Source organism: Amblyomma americanum, chromosome 1, assembly GCF_052857255.1.
Source record: "Amblyomma americanum isolate KBUSLIRL-KWMA chromosome 1, ASM5285725v1, whole genome shotgun sequence".
Classification (NCBI taxonomy): Eukaryota; Metazoa; Arthropoda; class Arachnida; order Ixodida; family Ixodidae; genus Amblyomma; species Amblyomma americanum.
In genome coordinates this window covers 272,878,118-272,903,791 of record NC_135497.1, presented here as the reverse complement: position 1 = coordinate 272,903,791, position 25,674 = coordinate 272,878,118, and the positions used below count along the sequence as shown (strand labels likewise).

At 42.2% G+C, this 25,674-nt stretch overlaps 1 protein-coding gene across 2 annotated transcripts in view; it reads right to left on the bottom strand.

Moving 5' to 3' along the window:
- Positions 1 to 25,674, bottom strand: part of uif (sushi, von Willebrand factor type A, EGF and pentraxin domain-containing protein uif) — a 142,239-nt gene that overhangs the window by 1,764 nt on the left and 114,801 nt on the right. For both annotated transcript variants that reach the window (XM_077649246.1, XM_077649247.1), the window contains 13 exons: positions 24,890 to 25,134; positions 23,342 to 23,437; positions 22,830 to 23,042; positions 21,890 to 22,005; positions 21,619 to 21,773; positions 18,196 to 18,386; positions 17,705 to 17,878; positions 17,271 to 17,432; positions 16,859 to 17,017; positions 14,330 to 14,629; positions 11,623 to 11,824; positions 8,540 to 8,745; positions 891 to 1,007 (listed from right to left, as the gene is read on the bottom strand). In XM_077649246.1, coding sequence (XP_077505372.1) covers positions 891 to 1,007; positions 8,540 to 8,745; positions 11,623 to 11,824; positions 14,330 to 14,629; positions 16,859 to 17,017; positions 17,271 to 17,432; positions 17,705 to 17,878; positions 18,196 to 18,386; positions 21,619 to 21,773; positions 21,890 to 22,005; positions 22,830 to 23,042; positions 23,342 to 23,437; positions 24,890 to 25,134 — 2,336 coding nt within the window. The remainder of the gene's footprint in view (positions 1 to 890; positions 1,008 to 8,539; positions 8,746 to 11,622; positions 11,825 to 14,329; positions 14,630 to 16,858; positions 17,018 to 17,270; positions 17,433 to 17,704; positions 17,879 to 18,195; positions 18,387 to 21,618; positions 21,774 to 21,889; positions 22,006 to 22,829; positions 23,043 to 23,341; positions 23,438 to 24,889; positions 25,135 to 25,674) is intronic.

The window sequence follows — 25,674 nt, the reverse complement described above, 5'->3', positions numbered from 1 at the left end:
ACTCTCAACTGGACATTTATTCCTGAATGTACACATATAAATAGAAAACGGTAAAAATAGTGAATCATCAAAGCAGCAACCGTCACCAGAAAAAATTCACCTAAGAGCGGAAAACAAGAAACATAGCAACACAGCTCAGATGGTTCCCTAATAGCCCAAAGAGGATGCTAAAAAATGGAATTCCCTATCAGTCAGCATCACAGAAGGCTGACTGATGCCATTAAGATGTTTACTGTTATGCACCTTGCAATTCAGTTCTTACCATGGTACCCTTCACATCCTATAAATTGTAACCTTGTACGGGCCTGCTTGGTGCTACCACTTACATAAAGTGCACTGGCAGTTTCAAAAGACCTTAGAATGTAATACTGGTGCCAGCCATAAGTTTGTGGGATATCAGGTGCAATAAAAATCTGAACTGTTGCAAGCCCTGAGCAGGCAGCCTGGAATAGAATGGTCAGTCCACAGTTTTTTGTGTACCACATGCAGTACACCTGTCACTCCCAGGACACTTTCCCAGGATGCACAATTCATGCTTTTCTCAGATCTGGCACCCTGCAAGCTTTTGGCATTGATAATATGCTCTCAACATTTCGTGAGCACTATTTACAACTTTTTTGTTATTTTTTCTAATATAATTAGTAGTCGCCAGAATCAGCCCACAGGTGCTGAAGATGACAAACATGATGTTACCTATTTTCCATCTTCCCTGTCCTCTCTCTACCGAGTATATTAGCCTGGCACATATGTGTGGTCTTGCTCTACTTGTTTCGTATCACACATTTTAAATTTATATCAGTGGTCACAAATGACACTGCAACGAAACCTCCATGTTTTTAGCTTTTCACAAACAGATTCTACATCTGATCACCCAAGAAAAGCATTGCCACCTTTTTTGCTGCCCTGGTACTGATGCCGACGCAGCCTGTCATAGAGATCTTCTTTGGTTCCATAGATGCTGGCATTACTGCGGCCCAAAGTACCGCTCTTCCCATTGTGTAGGCCATCTGGAATACAATAATATGGAACATGTTTATGGAGAATTCTTATAGTGAAGAACAAAATTTTTCGTCATAATGTTGTTATGGCTAAAAAAAATATGAGAAATATCATGGAAAATTTCAGGAAGGAGCAATTTTAAATGCTCTATGAATTTGTAACAGTAGTTCAACATATCTAGACTTGTTAAAATGTTGCAAGTAACCAAGAAAATAGAAATGCTTCTGCCTTGTAAGGCTGCTGCCAACAATGTTCTGTCTGCTTAGGGACTTACGCAATTCAAGTCTGCCTGCAATTCAGGTGCTTTCATAGCCAGCATGTCACCTTATGTTTAAGCCTATGCTAAACAGCATTTTACATAACTTGAACCAAAGCTTTAAAATGGACAGCTATATTTTGCAGGAACAGTTTTAACATCGTTGCTGGTGGTTGCCTGACACATTTAGGAATATCTTTTATTACCCAATTAACTCGGTATTTGGTTTATGTTAATTAAAATTTTAACTATTGGCCTAGGTACTTGTAGATGCCACAAGAAATGTTAAATGGCATCATTCATGTAATGGCATTTTTATTCACAATGTGAAAATGAAAAGGTCTGCAGCAGGAATGCTTGCTGTGAAAATCTTCACTTGGAGGTTTAAACTTGCTCAGCGGTACCTTGACACATCCAAGATGGCACAGACATAGTTGCTATCAGCACATGCAAGTTGCTGTTATTTCAGGCTTCTGTGGGGTTTCATGTGCTTGGTTTCATGCATGTGAGCAACATTTACAGCAAGAATACCTTATAAAGAAATTTCAACCCTGGTGTGTGTGTTTTTTCTTACTACCTTCACGTGAAAACTTTTCACGTTTTCTTGAGTTCCGTACTAAAGCGACTAATTAAGACTTATAGTCACTAAAGTGATTAATAAAAACATTCCTAGCACACTGTACACTCACAAAGAAAACTACTTTAGTTGCATTCTTGTGAAATGAACCTGTATTTTTAAATCTCTGATCACATTAGGTGAAACACCCTTCATGTGGTTGTCAGTACTGTAGAAGCCCTTCACAGCAACAGTTCGATACTAGACAAACTGTTTGCTATATTAGGTGATATATTAAAAGCATAGTGACCACAGAACCTTACTGCAGCTGGCAAGTTTGGTGCATGAGCCAGCAAGAGGTAGACTAACTCAGTGATACTCCCCCTCTGTAATGCGAAAGCCCTGAGGGTAAAATAAATGAAATGAAATGAAAATATAACATGAAAGGAAAGTTCCAATTATGGTTCACTGCAAAAGGAGGTTATGCCAGTTTGGCTACCAAATGTGAGCTAATATTTTAGAAAGTTCTTCATATCATATTCGGGCATCAACAACATTCAGCAGTTTCTCATCAGAGTCCTGAGCCCACACGTTTTTGTCTAGTAAGGATGCATTCAAGCACCATTTCTTTCTTTTATCTGTTTCTTCAGACTGTGCACTGTCCCTATATTTTCTGCCCTTACAAATGCATCAACAGAACAGTACTTAAGACACACTTGTCAAAATAGTGTTGGTTGCTACATCTCCTCGTGCATGGAACAGGAGAGGCACAGGTTGTCATATTAGTTCAAAAGAGAATCCAGTCTAGCATGAAACTATGAAACTAAAGCATCAGATCTGAAACTTGATAAACTACTTCAGCACATTCACCTAAACTGAAAGCATTCATATTGTAAAAAAATGGCAGACAATGTAACGTGGTTAAGCCAATGTGAATTAGGTGCGCTAGCACTGCGGTTTTCACTTCAGTTTCAGTTTCGGGTCAAGGCTCGGTTTTTAAAGGCAAGAAGGTGTCAGACAAAGATCGGTGAAATCATAGAGTGCAGGCCTTCGTGCTAGCGCACTAAGACTGGAGAGGACACTTAAGCTCAGCCTTAAGGGTGTTACGCGAAAGTGTTAATGGCATTGGTCATTCTCTACATTCACAGATCGCTGGGTGTCCTCATAACGCTCCTGGCACAGTGGTGCAGTGGTTAAGCAGTGCATCACTGCCTCGCAATGGCAGGTGCTGCCACGGGTGAGGCTTGTGAGACCCAGGTTGCTCTTTCCGAGCAACCTCTCACGACTAATCATTAATTTAACTGCCACCTGCCACAGTGGGCAGTTTGCCCACAATCTAGCGGGCAGGTTGTGATGATGTCATAAGGTCACGTGACTAACATGGCCCATTTACCACACGAGCAGGTGGCATCCAGCCACCCTCAAGGTCGCAGAGAGGCCGCACAGGCAACGGCTAAGTGGCTGAGAGGAAGCTCTAGCGCTAGCGCACTAAAATGTATACTAGCTAGAAATGACAGCTGTGCTGATAATTCTCAAAACAAATGCCACCCTATGTAAGCTAGTAGCTTGGATTTAGACCTGGCAGGTTCTCCCGGAGGGTGTGTTTTAACACCAGCGATGCCAATGCTGTTTACCACAATTGGTTTGTCACATTTGATTTTTTCCTGCATCAAAGTTTTAATATAGAAATCGTAGAAATCACATCAGGACTGGTGAATTGTTTACTACAAGCTGAGTATATTTACACATGCGGTATTGAAATGGGGTTCCAGTGTGAAATGCCGACCACGCTGTACTAACCTCGAAACTAGAAAAAGCAGATGCAAAACAAATGAGATTAAGATACTTCTAACCCATTTAATTTAAATTTTGACAGTACCTTACTTTGCCACTTTTGTCTCAATTCATTCTAAGGTTGCTTATTTTAAATTATATGTTTGTTTAAGTGCAGCTTTTTAGATTCCTTGCAAAATACTATTGTTGGCAGAAAACAGATTCAGCAGCCACAAATTACGCAAAGCAAATAAACGTCCAGAAACTGTCTAAAGTCAGAATATGTACGGGTGAACACTTAAAGCAGAAGAGCGCTTCAAAGCTTCTGTCTTGGCTTGAGTAGGTGACCAGTTGTAGATCTCTCTTTGAATGAACTAGTGCAGATTATTTAACAGTGCTTTGTGCATGTACCATCTGTTGCAAAAGTTCCTGGGTCAACATGCCAGTGACCACAACTTATAAAGGGGCTGTGCAGTGATGCAGGCGTCACTGCCACTTGCCACTTTTACATTTGAAAGTGATGAAGAACAATTATATTATCGCTCTTGAGCTAGCATGCACAAACTATTGCAACCTTTTCACCAATGAATGCGCATGCTCCCACTCTAGCCACATGTACACTGACTTGAGAACTTTTGTAGCCTATGGTACTTATCATGAGGCGAGAAGAAAGCATTAAAGAGTTTCTGAATGTGTATCTATTAATTTATCAAATGACGGTTTTGTCTTACACAATGTCCAAATGATATTTTATTAGTATATTGCCACAAAAGTTGAATGAATACAGCCGAACCTCATTATAACGAACAGATAAAAGAACCGTAAAATAATTCAATACAGCCGAAATTCATAATATAAAACTTTGTCAAAAACTCAAGGAAGGCAAGCGCAGTTTAAGTGGTGAGGAGATGGCAACTTAGGTGATTCTTAGAGCATAGGGAAAGGCCTCTTCCAAAGTCTTAGCACTGTATCCATGTTTTCACCACCTTCGAGACTGTGCAGGGTGGTTACTGCAACGGCACAATTGTCCACACCACTGCTCTGGGGCACAGTTCACAGGTGTGTGAGGTGCAAACGCATGCTGACTGCCTGGTTACCAACCCCCCATGCAGCTACATTTTTCTTGGCACTGCCGGCGAGTCTAAGATAAAGGCATGAACCACAGCGCGAACACTTTGCCGCACCACCATCAGTCACTTGTGTAGTGCAGCGAAGCCTGCCACCTGTCATTTGAAAGGGCAGTGCTTTGCACTGGGGAGTTCGATATATCCATTTTATGGCCAACTGCATTTGGTATCTAAAGTAAAAATTGCATGCGTTTGATAAAAATATTTAGGACAAGTCCGATATAGCCAATAATTCGTAATACCTGTGTCCGTTGTATCGTGGTTCGACTGTACAGGTCCTCTACATTAAGTCATCTGCCATCAGCATTGACTGCCTTGTATACACTGTAAGCAGTGTCTTGTGTACAGCTCTCACAGAGAAAAAAATTGATGAAGTTAGCTGCATTACAACACAAGCCGGTCAATGTCATTCACCTGCTGTAGTCAGCTGCAAAACTTTTACATAAAACAGGAGGTGTAAAACAGCTATCCTCCCCACCTTGGTATGCAGCCTCGAGCTGGATTGTGCTGTCTGCACTAGCCTGTGTGATCAGTGCAGTAAATCTTTCAGTTCCAGGCTTTGCAACATAGATGTGAGAAAACTTAGCTTTTTTTAATAGTTATGGAGGCCTACAAAGCTCTGCAGTCAATATTAAATGTGCAATTGTCTCTGTCTATAGAGCACCTAGTACAATTTTTTGTCCTCTTTCACTGAAGACAAGCAAACTTGAAATATTTTGAATTAACACTCTTGTCTGGGCGAGTTGGTTCATTTCTAACAAATAATGCACTTGCGCAAAGAACACAGGACACAACAAAGTAACACATACGACAAGAACAGAGCGCAACTTCCAACTAGTTTATTAAGAGCAGGCAACTTGAATATATACCAGTGTTAGCCAACAGAAAGATTACAAAACCAAAAGAAAGATAAACCACGTGCGCTGTTAATACCAGCAAGCTGCCGCCAAGGGTACAACCAGATATCATTCTGTCAAACTGATATGATACTCCAAACATAACAATCAAAACATAAAACCAAAAAAGAAACTGAAGAATCATGAGGTGAGCAATGAACGCGGGGAATATGAGATATCTTAGCAAAGCAGTGTCAAAAACGCCATAACAAAAGCAGTCAAACATAATAGTTATACATGTCAACGGGTAACTATCCTCGTAGCAAAAGCAGTGTCAAAAAAGCGAGTGTGAGACGCTAAACACGAGTGTGAGACGTAAAGCAACCTATGTGCATAAAGTGCAGAATTTTATGTGCAGAAAGATGGCATTTGCATAGGCTCTGCAGTCGCACCGGTGCTCTGTGACATATACCTATCTGCCGTGGACAACCGTATCCAGAAAAACCTGACAGGGACGGCCGTACTCAAAATTATGAGGTATGTGGACGATTACCTGGTCATACTGAACGCTCCGTCAGAAGGCAGTATTGAAGGTTTGGTGCCAGAGATTGTTAAGCTGTTCACCACTGAGTCTAGAGGCTTGAAGTTCACCTGGGAAATCCCTCAAGGCAACTGTATCCAGTTTTTAGATCTGCAGATCAACTTTGGTTAACCCGATTGCAATCTGTGTTACAAGTACAACCCACGTGCGAGGAGAAGTCTGCTTCCTTATGAGAGCGCCCATTCTAAATTGATAAAACGTGGGATTGTAGGAACGCTTCTTCAAGCAGCGCTCAACAAAAGCTGCCCGCACTTTATGGAAGACAAGTTTTGGAAACCAAATTGCCCGTCTCGAGAAAGCAGGATACCCACTGACGTCATCAGCAGTGTCACAGTCAGTCTTCTACAGAAGGTAAAAGAAGGCAACAAGAAGACTTCGAGCCCCCCAATCCCAAGACAGAGCATGAAGGTCATACCATATATCCATAGAATTTCCCACAACTTGAAAAAGATAGGCCACAGATATGATGTAAAGGTTCTTTTTTCCGCCCCCAGTAAGCTTTCTAGTATTTGTACTGTCCTGTCTAAGAAGCGAGAGTCATGTGAAAAGAAGCACGATTATCATTACGTCCAATGCGCCGCCAATGTCGTGTATCGAATTCCGTTAACCTGTGGTTGCGTATATATCGGACAAACGGGAAAGTGCGTCAACGAAAGACTGCGGGAGCACGAGAGGACAATAAAAAACAATGAAAGACGCCGCCTACCAGAGCATACTGTGGATCATGGTTGCAAGCCCATATTTACCAATACCACGATTCTGGCCCATGCTAAGACCAAACTTCGGAGGGAAATAATTGATGCTTTTCATATTGCTAACACCGGTGACGAATGCGTTAGTACTGCTTCAGTTGTTCTGCTCGACAAAGAGATAACATTCTTAGATGGACATGTGTAAATTCGATGTCCTCTAGATTGCTTTACGTCGGTGAAACTCGGTGCTGTTATCTCTGTGGCTTAATGTGTTTAGCGTTTCACACTCGCTTTTTGACACTGCTTTTGCAACGAGGATAGTTACCCATTGACATGTATCACTTTTATGTTTGACTGCTTTTGTTATGGCGTTTTTGACACTGCTTTGCTAAGATATCTCATATTCCCCGCGTTCATTGTTCACCTCATAATTCTTCAGTTTCTCTTTTTTGGTTTTATGTTTTGATTGTTATGTTTGGAGTATCATAACATTTTGACAGAATGATATCTGGTTGTACCCTTGGCGGTGGCTTGCTGGTATTAACAGCGCACGTGGTTTATCTTTCTTTTGGTTTTGTAATCTTTCTGTTGGTTAACACTGGTATATATTCAAGTTGCCTGCTCTTAATAAACTAGTTGGAAGTTGCGCTCTGTTCTTGTCGTATGTGTTACTTTGTTGTGTCCTGTGTTCTTTGCGCAAGTGCATTATTTGTTAGAAACTTGAAATATTGTATTTTTCGTGCATGTGCATTCTTATGCTGTCATGTCAAACAGATATATTATTTCTGAGCAGGCAGACTGGATTATAGCAGGGATTCTACAAATGGGTTCCAGGGAACCCTTGGGTGGAGTGCTTTTCAGTTTCGCCAAGCGCCTAAATCCATGCATGTTTCTACCTCCTTCTTTCCTCTACCCACTTTAATTTAGAGCCAACCATACTACAATTGCTCATAGCAGACTGTTTATTTGCACAGCCAGTCACCTCTAACTGCATTTGAGCATTTTTTGAGGGGTCATGCATCTGTGGCTCTCTTTTGCATGCCTGTTGGGCATGAAGGGATGAAAGCCAACACATGCGGGGCTCCTCAGCACCTTCTGAAGACTGAAAGCCGTTGAGATTCCCCATGGTTAAAAAGCTTGACAACCACTGTAATCCAGATATGAAATTTCTGTGCGAAATGTCTCAAAACTTTCACAGCAGTTGGTTTCATACCTGGTATAGTAAAATGAAAAGAAATAAGTATATGTCAGCAATCATTTTGGTTTTACTAATCTTAAAGTTTTGCAGCATTTTTCGATGGTGATTTTGTTTACTCTCTAAAGCAAAACCCAGTGTGCTTGCTGCACCTGGCAGCACCCGATTGTGATGTTTGAGCCCATTATATCACTATCCTTACATCTTCATCCTCACCATTACAGGTTGATTTTTGAGATGCTACATTTGTGCAAGTTTGACGATACCATGCTCGAAAGCCGACATGCACAAACTCGATTTCAGCTAGTTTGCGCATCAGTTTAGTCTTTTTTTTTCTTTTTTGCCATGCTACTCTTTCCATCTAGGGCAGGAAATGTAGCACTTTAAAAGTGATCCTTAATAAAATAACAGGTCTTACTGCACTCATGGCTTTTTTGTAGCCTGACACAGCATCAGAGGTGCATTTTTTTTTTTTGCATGCTCAAGTAGCATCATTTTGATTACCCTTCATGTAAGTTTCATTGTAGAAGTTGGGCATTTCCCAGCCATCATCGTCATCATCGTAGTAGTGGGCGTAGGTGCTGTGATGAGAAGGAGCAATGCTCTCAGCATAAGGTGCAGGAGCACCGTAATAGAAGTTGGACTGGGAACCACTGATGTCCATTGGAGGGGGCTGAGGCAGTTTCTTTGGCTTGTTCTTCCATGATGTCCTGCATATAAATAAAAAAGCACCACAAAAGTTACAAATCTGTTGCAATATGTGGAAAGGGGCACTTAGTAATGATGCAGTTACAAAACCTCTGAGCATGCGAGTTGGTTTATTTATGACAGTCTTTGAATGTTTTGCCTGAATCAAAGTACAAAAAGACGCGTATAGTGAATGAATACCCCCGCCAGCCTGTCTTGTCATTGTTTCTTTGTTTCGCGTCGTGATTTAAAACCTTTTGTATCAGTCCCTGCATGTTTCTTGGCTAATTTTTTTGTTTTTCACTCTAACTACAAGCCGGCATATTTCATCAAGATGAATTTATATCATTTCTTTAGATGGCCACAAATTCTGCGAACAGGTACCTGGGCACAAAGCAGTTCAGGTACTGCTTGACTAGGCCCAGGAACCCTATGTAGAGTAGCAGCTTTGACATCTAGCGCCAGAAAAAATAACCTAGGTAAGTTACCACTTCTAAAACTAAAGCAATACATAAAACTAAAACAATGCACAGTGCAAACAAAAATGATGTACAAATCTGCTGCTTATACCTCTAAAACAGAAGTTGTTTAAGTTGTGTAATATTGAGAGCAAATGCGAAATAATTACACAGAAAAAGCTGACAGCTTTACCACCTGATATCCAGCATCAGCATAACACATACAACAGGTAATAGCTACCATTTCACATTATCACCAATGAGATTATGTATGATTTTTTAATTGCCTCTTGTTGTAAAGTCATAAAGAGCACTCTGTCTGCCCTTGAATGCACAAGGGTTGTACAGGTTCCCAAAGAAGCTTTCAGGACACAGAAGCCACAAAGAAAGCTTGGCTACAAACTGAATGGCATGTTCTGCACTTCCCTGCGTAATCTGCACTGCACACCCCTAAACATCATGCGGGACTTCCATCCAGTTAAGAAATTCAGCTTTTTTTTGTAGCTTTCATTCTTTGGAATGTTCTGCAGTCACCTGTGCATTTCCAAGTTATTCACTGCCCCTTATGCCTGGAAAACAAAGCTTTCCACCACTGTGTTATGGCGGCACTTGCCCACTACAGTTTTGTTGGCCAGACATGTGTTACACAGTGTAGCTTCCTGCTTAAGTGGGCTTCAAGAAACAAAAAGGCCACTCATGAGAAGTAACTTTTTGTGAGCTTTGATTTTGTATGAGGCTACAACTTCTCTGAAGCAGAAGAAGATTACAGTTAACTACAACTCAAGAACGAAGTGGCAAGCCCCTCTCAAAGGAGGCCCTTTAGCCAACTGAGTTGACCGTTTGTCATGACATCGCGGTGGTTAATCCCCTAGCGTGACATCGCAGGTGGCTAGCAGGTGCCTCCATAAAATGGGATTAACCACGATGTCTGACCATCGGTCGATGCCATTAGCTGGAGGGCTTTTTTTGAGGTATGTTTGCTGCTTCGTTCTTGATTTGCATTCAACTACAGTAAGCCGGGTGTTTGAAAACCTCTTGACCTTCAGGCCTGAGCTCATGGTCCTAAACAAAACCTACTAGGTCCCTGCCTCTCGCCTTTGATGCTGGCTTGCCCTGCACCCCTAGTACTCCTGGGCCTCTGCACTCAATGTCTGCCAGGAGGTGACTCTGGTTAAACCTGCTCTATGCACTCACTGCGGTGCCCAGATGGTCGATCAACCCTGTCGCTCAGCTGCTGTCAAGACAAAGGTAGCACATCACTTCAGAACATCAGCGAACTCATCACACTGTGTGCTTTCCAGCAGTACTTGGTCTTCCTTGTATTAGGAGCCTAATAATTCGACACTTATCAATATCTGGGGGCTGCAGTTGTTTTTTCCTCCTTTCTCCCCTCTGTGGTAACTGGATCGGCATTTGTCCTGTTAATGTATTTACTTTTATGGTTTGTGGTTAGCTGTGCCCAAAAAGGGTGCATTGTTTTGATTTCTTTTTTGTTCTGTAACTGGCTTTGTCTCTTTTTACACAAAGGCACAGCTTCAACGGCAACTTTTCCTCACACATGAATCAAGTCTTACACACGCATATAACAAGAGTGAGTGAGTGCTGGTAAATAGATATACTCCTAACAGATACATTGTTAACAGATACATTATTAAACCTACTTTGCACCTCAAAATGGAATTACATGCCGAGCTTCAGAATTTTCCACGAGTATGAGCAGGGTGTGTCAAAAATTCCCCGGCCACAGGGCGTTGTTTAGGAGTATATTCTGGCACTTCTCAGTCAAGAAAGACCGCTTGAAACTGGCCAAAACACATGTGGAACTAATCGGGACCAGTTGGATTCCAATAGGTTCCAACTGTGTTTTGGAGAGTTCCAACTGGTCTGTTTTGACTGGGTTAGGATGCCTATGAGGCTAGCAAGGTTCTCAGAGGTGAGAATGATACTTCTCCTACCCCCTACAGAGGCTTTGAGGTTTGTAGTGTCGTAAATGCCCCACTACACGGCTCAGAAGCGAATCCTGTGGCCTGGGAACTTTTCACACAGACTGTACACGCTGATGGTGCAGTGGTGCAGTAAAAGACCATTTTTAGCCACATATTCTTCACAGTGATGTTGAACTTAAATTCTACTATTGCATTCATTTGGCACTCAATATCATTCTCTGGGAGTTTCATTAACATTTCAATAAGTATGAACACCATTTGTTCAACCACTATTAACTTATTGAATAATTTAATTGATTTCAGGCATCAATAATCAACCAGTTAATGTTTAATTTAATTCTTAGCTAACTAATAGCACACTCAAACCATAACCCTATGTTCTGTTGCCCACTAACCTAGCATTACTCTGTTATGCTAGTTTCATTTGGGCTGACTTTACAGATTGGATTAAAAGCTTACCACTGTAGGTTGGGCAGAACATTCTTTGCTCACTCACCTCACACAAATCATCCAGATCAGAAGTATGATGAGGATGACAAAAATGACAGCACCAGCAATGCCTCCAACAATGTAGACAAACTCTGACTTCTTCTCACAGCGGTCACCATAGAAATTGCCTTGGCAGGCACACCTGGGTTCACTTGTTTCCTGGCTGATTTCACACCGGCCGCCATTTTCACAGTAGTCTTCACAAACATCTAGAAGAGACCATTCCAAGCATATCTGGATGTTAATATCATACATTGCCATGTGATACATGCAAGTGATGTTATCATGACTTTTTTAAGACGGATATGAGCCTGGTTAATCATGTAGTACTTGATCAACTCTTTTCCACACAGTAACTGGTAGCAAATTGAGGTCCAGATGACAGCAGGCGTGACGGATGTGGTAGGCCTACCACATAGCCATGCCTACTTTTCAGTTTCATTCGGACTGAAGGCCATTCTTTGTATGTTTCCAAACTGCTTGACTATAATGTCAGAGAACATTATAATTTGCAGCAAAAGCTGTTATAGTTTCGGTTTGGCCATATAGCCCTGCATTCTATCGTGGAATCCCCAGCATCAGCTGTAAGACCTTAATTACTTAGTGAATTAATTGAATTTGCATTAATTACATCCAATTAAATTCGATGGCCACTACCTGCCACAGTTGGCATGTAATAGAGTGGGGAGAGAGAGGCGAGAGAAGACAGGAGGCAAGGGGCGGCCACATCAGACTTCGTTGACTCACATTAGCATGGCTAGGCTTTCTCTTGATGATGTAGATTCCACGGCCAAATGCTGGGCTTAATGGCTAAACCAAAGCTACCACAGCTTCCACTAATTGATGCACTAAGCTGATAAGCTTATCTCTACAAATTTTTTTGATGCACAAAAAAGCCTTTTCATCATCATCCTGTCTGACACCTTACAAACAGTGAACTATTTCTAAAACTTTTTTCAACTGCTTCTTTTAAAGTGGCACCAGACCACATTTTACACTTGTGCTTTCTCAAGCTGCATATATCCTCTGTGATCTCCGTGTGCCTCGGTTGGTAATTAGAAAATGGCATGTTCGATCATGGGCAGCCAATGTTTTTAACAGGCTTCAGTTGACAAAGAGCACTCGCTCGCCGTGGCATACTGCGGGCCCAAGCAATCATTAGCCAGGCCATGGTGCTACCGCTATGTTAGGATTGGATATGTTGTATGCTACGGTCCCTGCTTGAGCAATACCAGGACACATCAACTGGCATGCACACAAGACCCATATTTAAGAAATACATACAAACACTGTCTTGGTCTTGATGTCTTTCACTTCACTTAAAAAAGATAATTTATTTGCATTTCATCTCATAATCTTACCCAAGCTCATTAAAAACACGTTGTCAGACAGTTTCTCACATGCACGTAAGATATACATTCAACAAATAAAAAATGTTTCGCTCTTAATCTCTATTGTGTTGCTTAAACATGTTCGAACTGCCAGTTCTGTTAAATTTTATCCAGACACATTAAAAGACGTGAATGGCAGAACAAAAACAAAAAGACATTACAACAGAGGGGAAAAAGAAGGGATGAGAAAAATTGGTTCTCTTCATGTTTTTATATTTACAGAACCACTATCTACAGTAAGCTTAAGATAGGCTGGCTCCAATTTCTTGAAAGATGTGCCATGAGCCACTGTAGCTTACAACTGCTTCCCTTGGACGCTTTTGCTTTTTCAGCTTTTAGTGCTGTGCGGAAGGCATAGTGCTGTGGTTGGTGGTTATTTCTCACTGCTTTGTCAGGTCACTTGATGATACTTGACAAAGCAAGTGCTTTAGTACCTGAAGTTCCGTTTGGTTTTTTTCACAATAAGCATGCTACATAAGGTGCTTTTCTTTTCAGGTCCTTAATTACCAATCATGGCTTCTGCTCAAACTTTTCATACAATGGGAAGGCATGTCACCTTGAGTGCCATTGGCTATAAATGGTGCACCAGAATGTTAAGGAAAATACATAGCACCGTGCACTTTCTCAGCGTTCACGTGCCTCGCAGAATCGTAATGAAGTCCTGACAGTCAAAATGGAAGACCGCAGGCATAGGCTTTCGTCATAAGCTTGGAGTCTTTGCAAAGAAATGCATTTATCCATGCCATCAATGTCTTGGAGGTACAAAAACTACCACTGCACAGAATTTGTCTCCTCCAACCTACAGCCCACTCACAATCCCAGCACACTACACGCTGGTATGTTCAAATCACCACTGTCGGTTCACACCATATGGATGATAACACATGCACAATAAATGGGCATAGTTATATGTATTTAAGGAATAGCAGCATGCGAACAATGCTGGAAACACAGGCAACTGCACACTGAAAATGAACTGGTAACATGCTGCCCAACATGCCTACGATGGTTCGGCAGACCTCAAAGGGATGTAAGTCCCACTTCTCAGGGCAGATAAAAAATGAGCCCACCTCCTAGAGCCAGTCTGCCATCTTAAACCTATGTAAAGACATTGTAAACAGCTGAAGGGAGCAGTTCTTCTGAGCAGCTAAAAGCAGCAGAGTTCTCTAGTGACATGCATGAGGTAGTCTTGTTCCATTTAGTGAGACGAAAATTTAAGACAGCATGGTGCAAAAGCCCTGACAATGCACCAGCTGGCACTGATTTTCAAGTCCTGTTCACGTCTAGCACAATTATCACCATTGGAAAGGGTGTTGGGCTTACCAACACATTCTCCGGAGTCATTGATGAGCCTAAAACGAGGCATGCACTGGCAGTCATAATCCTGGCGCTCTTCTAAGAAGACACAGAAGGCATGCTCCTGACAGTTGCGCCTCTCGCCATTGACCACACAGGGGTCAGAGCAGTGAGTCCGGCTGGTCGAGCCCATTTTATCAGTTGTAGTGTCAGAAGGGCAGGACTTGCACTCAAGGTCACGCTGCTCCTCATCCTGGTAGGTGCCTTTTGGGCAAGGCACGCATTCTTCAGTGCTGCTGTTGAGGTAGTGGCCCACACGACACACCTCTGCAGCAAAAGAGGCATAAGAAAGCAGTTAAGTGCCAGCCCAAAAAGAGAACTATTTCATACAGGCAAGCAGAAGCTTCATGCCATTGCGGATCATACACGCGTTCTTTTTTTTTTTTTTTTTCAAATGTGACAGTTCCTATTGCATCACTCATGTAAGCGAGTATGCTTCCAAAACTTTTCACATCTCAATTCATTATACCTGTTCTCTTAGGCCTAGTGTTGAAGTAAGCAGGCTGGCTATTAAATGTGAAGGATACAATTGATAGAATCAGTGCCTGGGCATAGAATTAGCAGACCAAAGAGAAGGCTCAGCTTCATGAAGGAACTACTAGACCCTTGTTATAGATACTGCTGCTCGAATTCTGTCATGGAATACTGCCTTTGGGTTTATGTATATTCGGAGAATTTCGTGAAAGAGCTGGAGGACTTTTTGTATGGCTCCTAGAATTGTTGTTGTGATGACTGTTGGATTTGAAGCCCTGTGTATGACTTTACAGCTGTTGTAGTTGGTGGTTTTATGGCTTTTATATTTTAGTTGTGTGCCCTTCCTGCTTAGGCCAAATTTATGACTCAAGCAAATAAATAAATAAACTTTTTCTTTCTTCATTTAATACAAGGGATCTTATGATTCCATTTGTGTCTAAAAATCATTTCAGTGTTTATTTTTTACACATAATCCTCTGTATTTTGGGCCAATAGTTTTAGGTATGAAAGAAAAATAAAACATTGCTAAATAACATGCATGGATCAAAAGAAAAAAAGATTATACATGTTTTGGAGGCCTTCTGGCTATACATGCTCATTACAATTGGTTATAACTAGGACTCTTCATTTCTGGATAAAACCCATTTTTTGCATCCCACACGTTTTATACGAATGAGATAAACTTTAATTCCTGCCCATGAAACTGCCCTCCTAAAATGTTATTTTCTTGTGCACAAGCAACCAAATGTACAGCACGCGAGCTAGATGCTATCCTAAGCCCATTTTAGAAGTGTCTCCTCAGCTAATTATTGATGATTGTACTTGGCCTCTTTTAACCAGAGTCACCCAAAGCATAGCATCACTTTATGGTGAGGTAAAACCGTATATGCACAAGCTCCCAAGACACGGGTGCTGACCCAATGTCTTTCACAGACGAGCGGTCGGGGCCCATTTATGCGGGACTATCAAAAAGCCCCTACTTCACCTAATTCTGCTGCAGCACCATTGTGCATCCTAAATTACAGTGCAACATTTAAACGATGTTCTCACAGCAGTGTACGTCCCCAGGAGGACACAGAAATGCTGCGAATGCAAATGATAAAGAGTGTGTGGTAAAACTGTTGTAAATGAAAAAAAAAAGGAAAATTAAATAATGCCATGTTAAACATGAAAGATGTTACCCAACATCCTAAAGCCCATGAGGTGGTGCAAGGAGATAGTTCAGTGGCTGCTGTGTTATTTACAATTTGTCTGCACTAAGCAGCAAAGACTGCTATCCTTTGGCATTCTGGTAAGGCACACTCTCACTGCTTGCACCCCATCACCAGGTGAGACATTCTGGGAGAGGGGCAGTCAATTCCCCAAAACTAGTTTGCCCCACCAGGAGTGCTAAGATACTAAATGCTAGCTCAATCCAAGATACTGACGAAGTATACACTGAACTCGACAATGAAAATTCTGATACTGCCACTGCCTCTAAGTCGTGCATGTCTGTATTCCCTTTAGGATATTGAAAGGATGGCTTTTCAGTACAGTTTAGCTTCCTAGTGGTTGAGCTTGGTCCATTTTGATGCACTATTCTTTTTAATGTTTTGTTACATGCGGAGCACAGTTCTCAGCGTAGAACAAGGTGCTTTCTCAAACTAGTTAATTGCACAACACTCATGCTATGTTTGTGCAGATAAGCTGTTTCTATGCTTATGCTACGCATTGCAGTTCTAATTGAACCAGACAAAATAATGGCGGAAGGCAATCAAAGCTCCAGCTCTTGGTACACTTCATGCAACCTGTGGATGTAATGGCTTCTGTTCCCGCCAGCGACATAACTACAGTGTTCTTGTTCTTTCTCATTTGTTAACAAACTTTTTTTATATTGTTCATCATCAAAATTCACGCAGACACTTTTCAAATAAATAACAGATGCTGTTTGCACTTAACTTTGCGCAGTTTTCAGTGTGTAGTGTTCTATTTGGCAGCAGATTTTGGCAAGGCTACAGTAGTCTTGCTTACAATGGTGCTTACCAAGTGAGCACTGGTCAATGCTGGTTGACCCAAAGTTTGGTGTAGTCGTGCCTGGGGGACATGAGTTGCAAGCAGCCATGCCTCGTGTTCTGTAGGAGCCCTTTGGGCATGGGTCACATTGGCCTGTCAAGCTGAGCTGCAATCCTGCTGCACACTCCTCTGCCAAGAAGAGAATGCATTGCAAAGCAGTTATTTGCATAATGAACTGCACGCTTATAAATTTTTAAACAGTCAGAAAAAACAATTATAAAAGAAAACAAAAGTGAAATACAAGGACTGAAATAGGATGCTGTACTAATCTCAGGTGGAGATTTTAATTCTGGCCCAGCTGCTTATCAGTCTCTTCCCTTTTGCTGTGCTGGTATTAGGTGGCTCAGTTGACATCCCTAACCAACAAGCAGGTGGCACATACCTCGGCACTCTTGTACAGACACAGCCTCATTAGTCCGTGTCGTGAGGCCTGGTCCACAGGACATGCAGGAGAAGGCACCCTCGCGTGGCTGATACATTCCGTAGCCACAGGAACGGCAGAGTCCCAGGGATTCATCAAAGTATTTGCCTGTTGAGCAACGTTCTGCAGAGACACATATTTATTTGATATAGCATCAATTCAGCATGTAGTGAAGGTAGGTTATGTTTGATATATAGTAGACCCCTTAAAAATTATTCAGACTAAAAGTTGTAATGGTGGCTTGTTTGCTATTCAGCTATGACCAAGGTGAAAACTGCAGGGGTAAAAAAATTCAATTGTTTTGTGTCCATGTTCTGCTTCTGGCTTAGTAAAGTTCCATTATATGCACCCATGGCAAAAGCATAAACAGAACAAGGAGCTGTAATCAAGCACACCTTTGCACTGTCCAGCAGACCGAGCTCCAGGTCCCGAAGTGACACCCTGCTTTCCTGCAATGACGGGGCATGGCTTGCAAGCCAGCTGTCCCACATCATTCTGGTAGAAACCCACAGGACAGGAGCGGCATGACTGTGTGGCATTGTTGTAGTATGTGCCAAGAGAGCACTTGACTGTTTAGACAGAAAAATAAAAAAAATACATATAAGACATACAGCGTTCATTAGGCAGTAACAAAACATTTGCATTGAGCATGAGATTAAGATGAAGATTATCCCTACTGCTTCAACTTTACCTTCCGAGTTGCTCAGTTGTGAGTTTACAATGCAGAAAGAGTGACAATCAGTTGAGTTGTGAGCTTAGTTTAAAATGCAGAAAGTTTGAGAGTCAGGCATGAACTTGACCTGGTCTTTTGCGTCAAGGGCTCGCAAGTGCACAGTTTATAGACTGTCATGCAGTCGAGGTATTGGCAGTGTTCCCTGGAACTTACCACAAAAGGGAGCTACCACAACTTCTCCAGCTGGGCAAGCATAGTCCGTGACCATGCTGAGTGATGTTAGGTCAGGTGACACATTTGGTAGCGTATCCCGCACATCAAAGGCACTCTGTTGCAGGACAGCATTTTCAACAATCTTCTTGACAGTTGACTTCTCTTGAGTGTTTACATTGACAACAGGGTCACTGTGGAAAAAAGCATGGTGCATTAATTGTGTAACTGTGTACTGAGATTTTAGTTCTTGCTTTCTTTAATCGCAGCACTTGTCTTTATATCGCAGTATTTATGCCATATTCCTGAATTTTTTCCAGGACATAACAACATATCAGCAAATAAAGCAACAAACAAAGAGCCATAGAGATTCAAATCTGAGTTAAAACTATTTAAAGGAAGAAGAACAATCACAGGAAAAAAAAATTGAAAAGAAATTGCACTTCACGATTCACCTATATTACCCTCTTTTGATGAAAAAATTGTGCCAGGGTTTTCTTGCGCGAGATAAAATGGACCGAAGTGTTCTTTCAAAAAAGGTGCACTCTCTCTAGTCAAGAATCTAAGTGACCGTTACAACTATGCAAACTTTCCGTAGTGGCATAATGTGGGCCTACAGCACAATACTGAGATTTCAATCCTTTTCTTCTTCTACCTTAACCTTTTATGCCACAGCTAAGGTCCCTAGTCTTCTGCGGCGGAAAATTGTAAATTCTGCGAATCAAGAACAGGAAATCTGCAATATTCTGCGGGAAGCTTACCGCGCTTTAACACATGCGGTCTTTCACGCAGCAGTGGCAGCTGTGCCACCGCTTCCTGCCTCGCTACTTCGTGCTACACAGTTTTGTGCTCTTTCACCCCTTTTTTGCCGTTCTCTACTCCCATGGTTCTATCACCACCCGCTCTCCTTTCTCAATGGCCTGCGTCGTTTTCTTTCTACGTTTGTAGCAATTCTTTCTCACCTGCGCATGCTGCCCGCTTCTCCTCGGTGGCCCAAAATCATCGAGAAATTGGCTTTTCCCCACAGCTTAATAGCCTGGCAGGTGTGCTAGCTGTGGGTATCTCAAATGGGTAAAAAAGTTTTGCTCTGTATTCGTAGCTTGGTTTCAAATATAACACAAGGTACTTGCTGAAGCACATGATTTTTAAAAAATTGGCTGTCGTCTAGCTCTGGTTAAATCTGGTAGGTAGCGAGAGCTACAGGCCATGACTACGCGTATGCTTCACTGTGGTTAAGCGATGTAATGCTACTGATGATTTACTTGGCTAATCTCTGTCTATGCTTGTTTCGTTCCAACGCTGAAGTCTGGCTTCCTTCAGAGACGCCAAACTCGGCACGTCGTCTTCTACCGTCGCGGATTCACTGTCGGAGGCTAAGCGAGCTCGTCTAGCCGCGCCGTCATTATGACGCTTATCAAGACGTTTGACACGCTCTTCTTCGGTCTCTTCGGCACGCTGTCTCGTCCTTGTTTCGTTCCGAAGCCGAAGTCTGTCTTCTTTCAGCCTAGCCGACTCATCATTCTCCATAACGGCCGAAGCACAAGGCAGCGTTTCTTTGGCGTCGCATCAGCGAGTGGGCTACTGGCGTCGCCGGAGGCGAAAATTCAACGCGTGGAGCGAGGCGACGCAGGGAGACGCAGATATCTGGCGAGGCCAGATCTCAGCGTTGGCGCCAGAAATACCTCGTAGGTGGGGATTGGTGGGGCCAAAAGCCACGACCCATTTCTGCGAAGGCACCAGCGCCCCTTCTGCACCCTTGCTATTGTCCCCCTTGCCCCCGTATAAGGTCCCCGTCGCCACTGAATGAGATGATTAGCTACGGACAGGGGATAATTGAGGGGCTTTACCCACGATGTCTCCCCACCCTGTCTGAAGACGCCAGTTCGTATGCCCTCATGTGTTTGGTCGCCCTCTCCTGCGGGCTCCGAGCGACGACGCCGGTAGACGAGACGCTTACGTGACGCCAAACAAACGCTGCGGCTCGCCTCCCGCTACGCTGAACTGTATGTATATAGTGCCTAGAATATACTTCTAGGCACTATAGTATGAATATATACGCACTGCGACAACCCCTCTCCCACTACCACGCATGCGACAACTGGCGAGGCGAGCGGCGTCTGCTCCACGACGAGCGGTGCGACCACAGCGAAAGTGCGACCATGCTGAAGAGGCGAAGCAGCTACAGTAATGCAGCTCTCGCTACAAAAACACTTCGCATTATACTAGTGAAAATACGGCAATGCTGCTTTCAACAGAAGCCAGTATCGTAACTCCATTTAGGCCTGTGAGCGCACTGCCACCAGAGCCATGGTGCTTGATGGGCTAACTTGTTTGAACAGAGGAGGTGCAAGCATGACAAAGTTCATTACCAGATTCTACCTTTCAATAGAATTCAGACGATGGATGGAGGCGAAATTCTAGACGCCCGTGTACTGTGCGAAGCCAGTGCACATTAAATATTCCCAGGTAGTCAAAATTTCCGGAGCCCTTCACTACGGCATCCCTCATAGCCTGAGTCACTTTGGATGCTAAACCCCCATAAACCAGAATTCAGATGATTGAATTAATCACATTCCCATCAGTCTGTTCTTCCTACTGATGTCAACAAATACATCATAAAAAAAAAGAGAATTTAGCTGCTAACACACAATTCTGCGAAAAGTGCTAAAACCTGCAAGTTTTCGCGGAATCTTGGAATCATGGAAAACAGGGCTCCTTAGGCATAGCTAACTTGAGGCTTTTTCTGAAAGTGTGCTACTGCTAGCAGCAATTACTTTGTTTTAAATGAATTCAATGCTCTTCATATCACATGGGAAATGCTTCTTCTCAATAGCTAGTGAATGCAGTAAATATTAGTTCTCAAGACAAGCTTGGCAGCACATTCCCTGAAAGGGTTAAGGGAGAAAGTAGAAACGGACTGATACCAATATATAGTGTGCTGTAGGCCTACATTATGCCGCTACAAAAAGCTCACACAGTCATAACAAGCACTTAGATTCCTCACATAGACAGATTTTGTCACCCATACTATCATTTTATTCTGGGTTTCCAGCATCATGAGCATCTTTGAAAAATAAAAATGCAATCCCACAGTTCTTCATGTGCCTAGAAAATTCTGGGTATTTAATTTCCAACCGATCTGAGGTATAGCGTGAACAAAATTTTGTACATGCTTGTAGAAGGATAATATTTGTTATTCTGTGTTGCAAACCCAACTAATTGCCTTTCTGGATGCCTGCATAAACTATTTAGGCAAACAAAGAAATTTTATTTTTAGTGGAAATGGTGAGTGCCATTTGAAAGGTTCAACAGAAAACATTTTTCAGGACCCTGAAAAAAATTGCTGCTGTGAATTTGTTTTTTGGAAAGCCTGATAAGAGGTTGGCTGTTTTAGTACAAAAAGGACAAAAATAAGCAGTAGCTTACTTGTGGGCAGGGAAGGAAACTTCAACAGAGTACACATCACTATCATCAAGTTGACGACGAACCAGGCGAGAGTGCTTGTTACAGTTTACATTGACACGAATGCCATTGCAGGAGCCAGGGGACGGGTCAACGCATATTCTCCAGTTGCGGTTCACCTGCAAGTTCAAATGTATATGTAATTAGTATAATTTTGGTTATTGTTGCAGACCCTACCCTCTTAAGAAAACTTTAAGATGCTGGTTCTGTGTCAGTAACGTGGTTTGTAACGTACCTGCAGCAGGCTTTCAAGAATACGTGAATGCAAGATTTTCTTGCCAGAGTCTGAGCACACTACGGCTGATGGGAAATTCATAGCCAGGCGGAAGATACGTTGAGCTGGCCTCTTGGCTGTAAACAGATGACAACAAGCACATCTTTCACAATCTGTACTGGGGTATGAAAGCGATCATTGCATATATAGGTCGAGATGGTAACTGTGAAACGTTTTCATGATAGGATGCTATCTGCAGACTAACACAAGCAAACTTTCACTTGGAGTGTTTTATTGTTACACACTATGGTTGTTGCAACAAGTCACTGTGTGATACATTCTATTCCGGTATGTTCCCACTGAACTTGTGACATGCTGAAAAGTTGAATGTGCAATTACTCCCTTCAATTACATTTACTCCCTCCAATGAACATTATACTTCAGTAAAACTACTATGCTGTTGTGTTATAAAATAGTATCTCTTCTTACTCATTTGTAGCTTTCATCAAGATCATCCCAAAGGGAAATGTAAACCAGACAACCTCAGAAAAGAGAAGGAAGACGACCACATAAGTGCTTGTGTTGTCGTCCTCCGCTCTTTTTGGTCGTCTGGTTTGCGCATCCCTCTTGAGATGAATAACGTACAACTCACTCAACTTGCCATCTTGCTCCATAAAGCTCAATGTGTAAGTTGTCAAGCGCCATAAGAAGTAGTTTTTCAGAGCAATTCACTGTTGACAAGACAGACTAAAGAACCAATACACCACTGCTGCTCATTAACTAGACTGACTTTTCCAAATTCTCACATCACAATAACTCTATTTTGCAGCTTAGTAATCTTAGGCGTTCCCAAAACTTTGATAGTGAGTTACTGAGGTGAAAATTTTGTCACCCGGAGACACTTGGTGCTGGCTCCCTTTGTATCTATGTACTGGATAGAAATACGTATTTAAAGTCTCACGTGAGCAAGCAGGGAAGACAAGCTGGTCCCCAGGGCTGTCAGTGGGCCGCCAAAATCCTTCTGCACCACAGACATAGAACTCTGGGATGCGTTGAGAAAACTCTTGGCCATCGTCACAGCTGATGGTGCACATTTTGAAGCGACTTCCTGGGCCCCAATCCGAGCAGTGTCGCTGGCCACCAAGTGGAGGTGCCGGCAAAGGACAGAATTCACCTGCAAGAGGTGCATTATGGAAAGTGTCACACACACCAGGCTTGTTCATCACTCTTGGAGCGTGCTTAAAGACTTTACAGTCAATCTGTTCATGGTTTTTTTCTCTGTATAACATGTGCTTTACTGTGCAATGCATTCCTCTGTCCTTACAGTTCATGGCCATGTAACATGCTGTAACTGTAGCCAAAATTAAGTGTACTATATATAAAGTTAATCCCCTTTTCACCGCACTGACAGAGTAATAATAATGCTGCATCCAAGATGTGCATTCTCAGGTAGCAAGATCTTTGCAGCCTTACTCAGCACATGTATCCTGAAGTCACACTGAGCAGCATTTCCAGCTTCATCCAAAGCCACATATGACAGATCATAGGTTCCTTTCATGAATGCTTGACCTGGAAAGAAAAGTAGGCTTGTCATTACAGAATAAAATAATACCGACAGATACCCACAACACAGTCTGGTCACTTTTAGTTTGCAATTCCAAACAAGGAAAAAAAACTGGCTTACCTATCTACATGTGTATTGACACAGAAATGCTTTTGCTTGAAGTCTGCTGCATCAGCATAGATTAAGTTTACTGTGCATGAAAGAAACAGCAAAATTCTGGTATCTGCTAGAAACAGCCTATTAAGGCTCTCAATTCTGTCAGCATTTAAAACCACTCCTGTTATGCAGCACTGTATCTATGAACAAAAAAGCTAGTTGGAATTACCATAACTTATCTTTCCCAGCATTTAAAAAAGACAGAATTTATATTTTGAGACTTAATGCATTGAACCCACTATTTTTCATTCATAAGTTTTATCAAATGTGTAAGCAGTGCAGCAGCTTTACTTAGACTGCAACCAAGAAAATTATTTGCACCTGCTTCAAGTGCACTAAATATTTGGTTTTCAGAACTGGGTATGGTTCTGTTGGAAACATAGCAGTACTGCAAAGTTAGTACTATTTTGAAATTTCACGGTTTAAAAATTTTAGCAATACAAAAATATGGAAGGCTGAAACCAAGATTTGGCATCTCTGGAATACAAAAATGTCATTGTATTTTTAGTTTATTGTAGTCGTTTTGATATGCAGTAAGATTTAACTTAGTCTGAAGCAGCCACTGAAGGAAAGCATTACCACACTGCGGATATAATAAACTACAGATTGGGAAATAAAACTGTCACGGTGGCTCAGTGGTTATGGTGCTTGGCTGCTGACCCGAAAGACGTGGGCTCAATCCCGGCTGCGGTCGTCACATTTCGATGGAGGTGAAATGCTAGAGGCCCGTGTGCTGTGCGAAGTCAGTGCACATTAAAGAACCTCAGGTGGTGAAAATTATCCGCAGCCCTTCACTACGGCATCCTTCATAACCTGAGTCACTTTGGGATGTTAAACCCCATAAACCTAAACCTGGACTGGGAAATAACTACTCATCATGGAGGGTTAGGACTGCAAAAGTTTACATTAGGCACAAATCAAACTACTAGATGCAGCAGCAGCAGCTCTATGGCTATTGTATGCTTGGTGTATCAGGTCGTTGAGAAGAAATGACGACTATAAAATAATTTGCAAAAAGAAAATTCAAGTACTAAAAAAAGATACGAAGATTATAAATGCACACACCTCGCATGTAGGAAACTTTGATCCTGCCTAAGCAGTGCTGTACTTAAATATGGCTAAATAGAATTGCAGCGAGACTAAGCGTAGAGAATTCATTCTTTTGTATCAGAGGATTACTTTGGAAAATAGATGGAAGCAGCTGATGAGGGTAATCGCTGCATGTGCTAACAAAGAGTGGCAAAAATGAGGCTAAAGCAGAAATTTTTTTGGCGTAGAAATGTAGTCTCAGGAATACACACCTGTCCTAACACCATTACGCTCATGCACACGGAGAGAGCCATAATCATCAGAGAACTGGGGTTCTTCCCACTGTAGCACCACAGAGGTGTTGGGTGTCACGACCCACATGTCTGGAGGGCAGTACACGGTCTTTGGTGGAGTTTTGTCCTGGTGCCGGACACGGCACTCGTCACCAGTGAAACCCACACCGCACACTCGCTGCCCACATTTGCCTGGGCCTTGTCTCTCCACTGTGCCATCCACCCTGCACAACACAAGAAAGAGTGGGATACCAAGATCTTTTACAATATGCACGTGTAACATGCACTACAGGGCCAAACCAATGTAAAAACTAGAATATAAACACAGAAAAGCACAAATTTTGCTCAGGTGCAATTGATAAGCTAATAGTTTCAGAGATTAGCTGATTGCAGATTAGCTGTGTGGGATTCTGTGAGCATAAAAGACTAGCGCCAATATCCAGCTGTTGTAATACCATACATAACCGATGATAAAAGTTTACAAATATTTAGGCAGAAACTTGCATGAGCACTGTGTGGTTTTTAGCAACAGCATTCCAAGCTATTTCTCGAAATTAATGACCAACACATCAGTATAGGATTATGTTCCTAGCATTGAGTATTTTTATCTTTAATGACATCACCAGGCACCGAAACATTTCCCATATCCAATCATCACTGCATCAGTACCTACCAGGAGACTAGGAAAAGCAGAGAAAACTCGAAGCATATTTAGATGAGCCTGAAATGCTGTGGCCATTATGTCAACATAAATGGTGCATGTG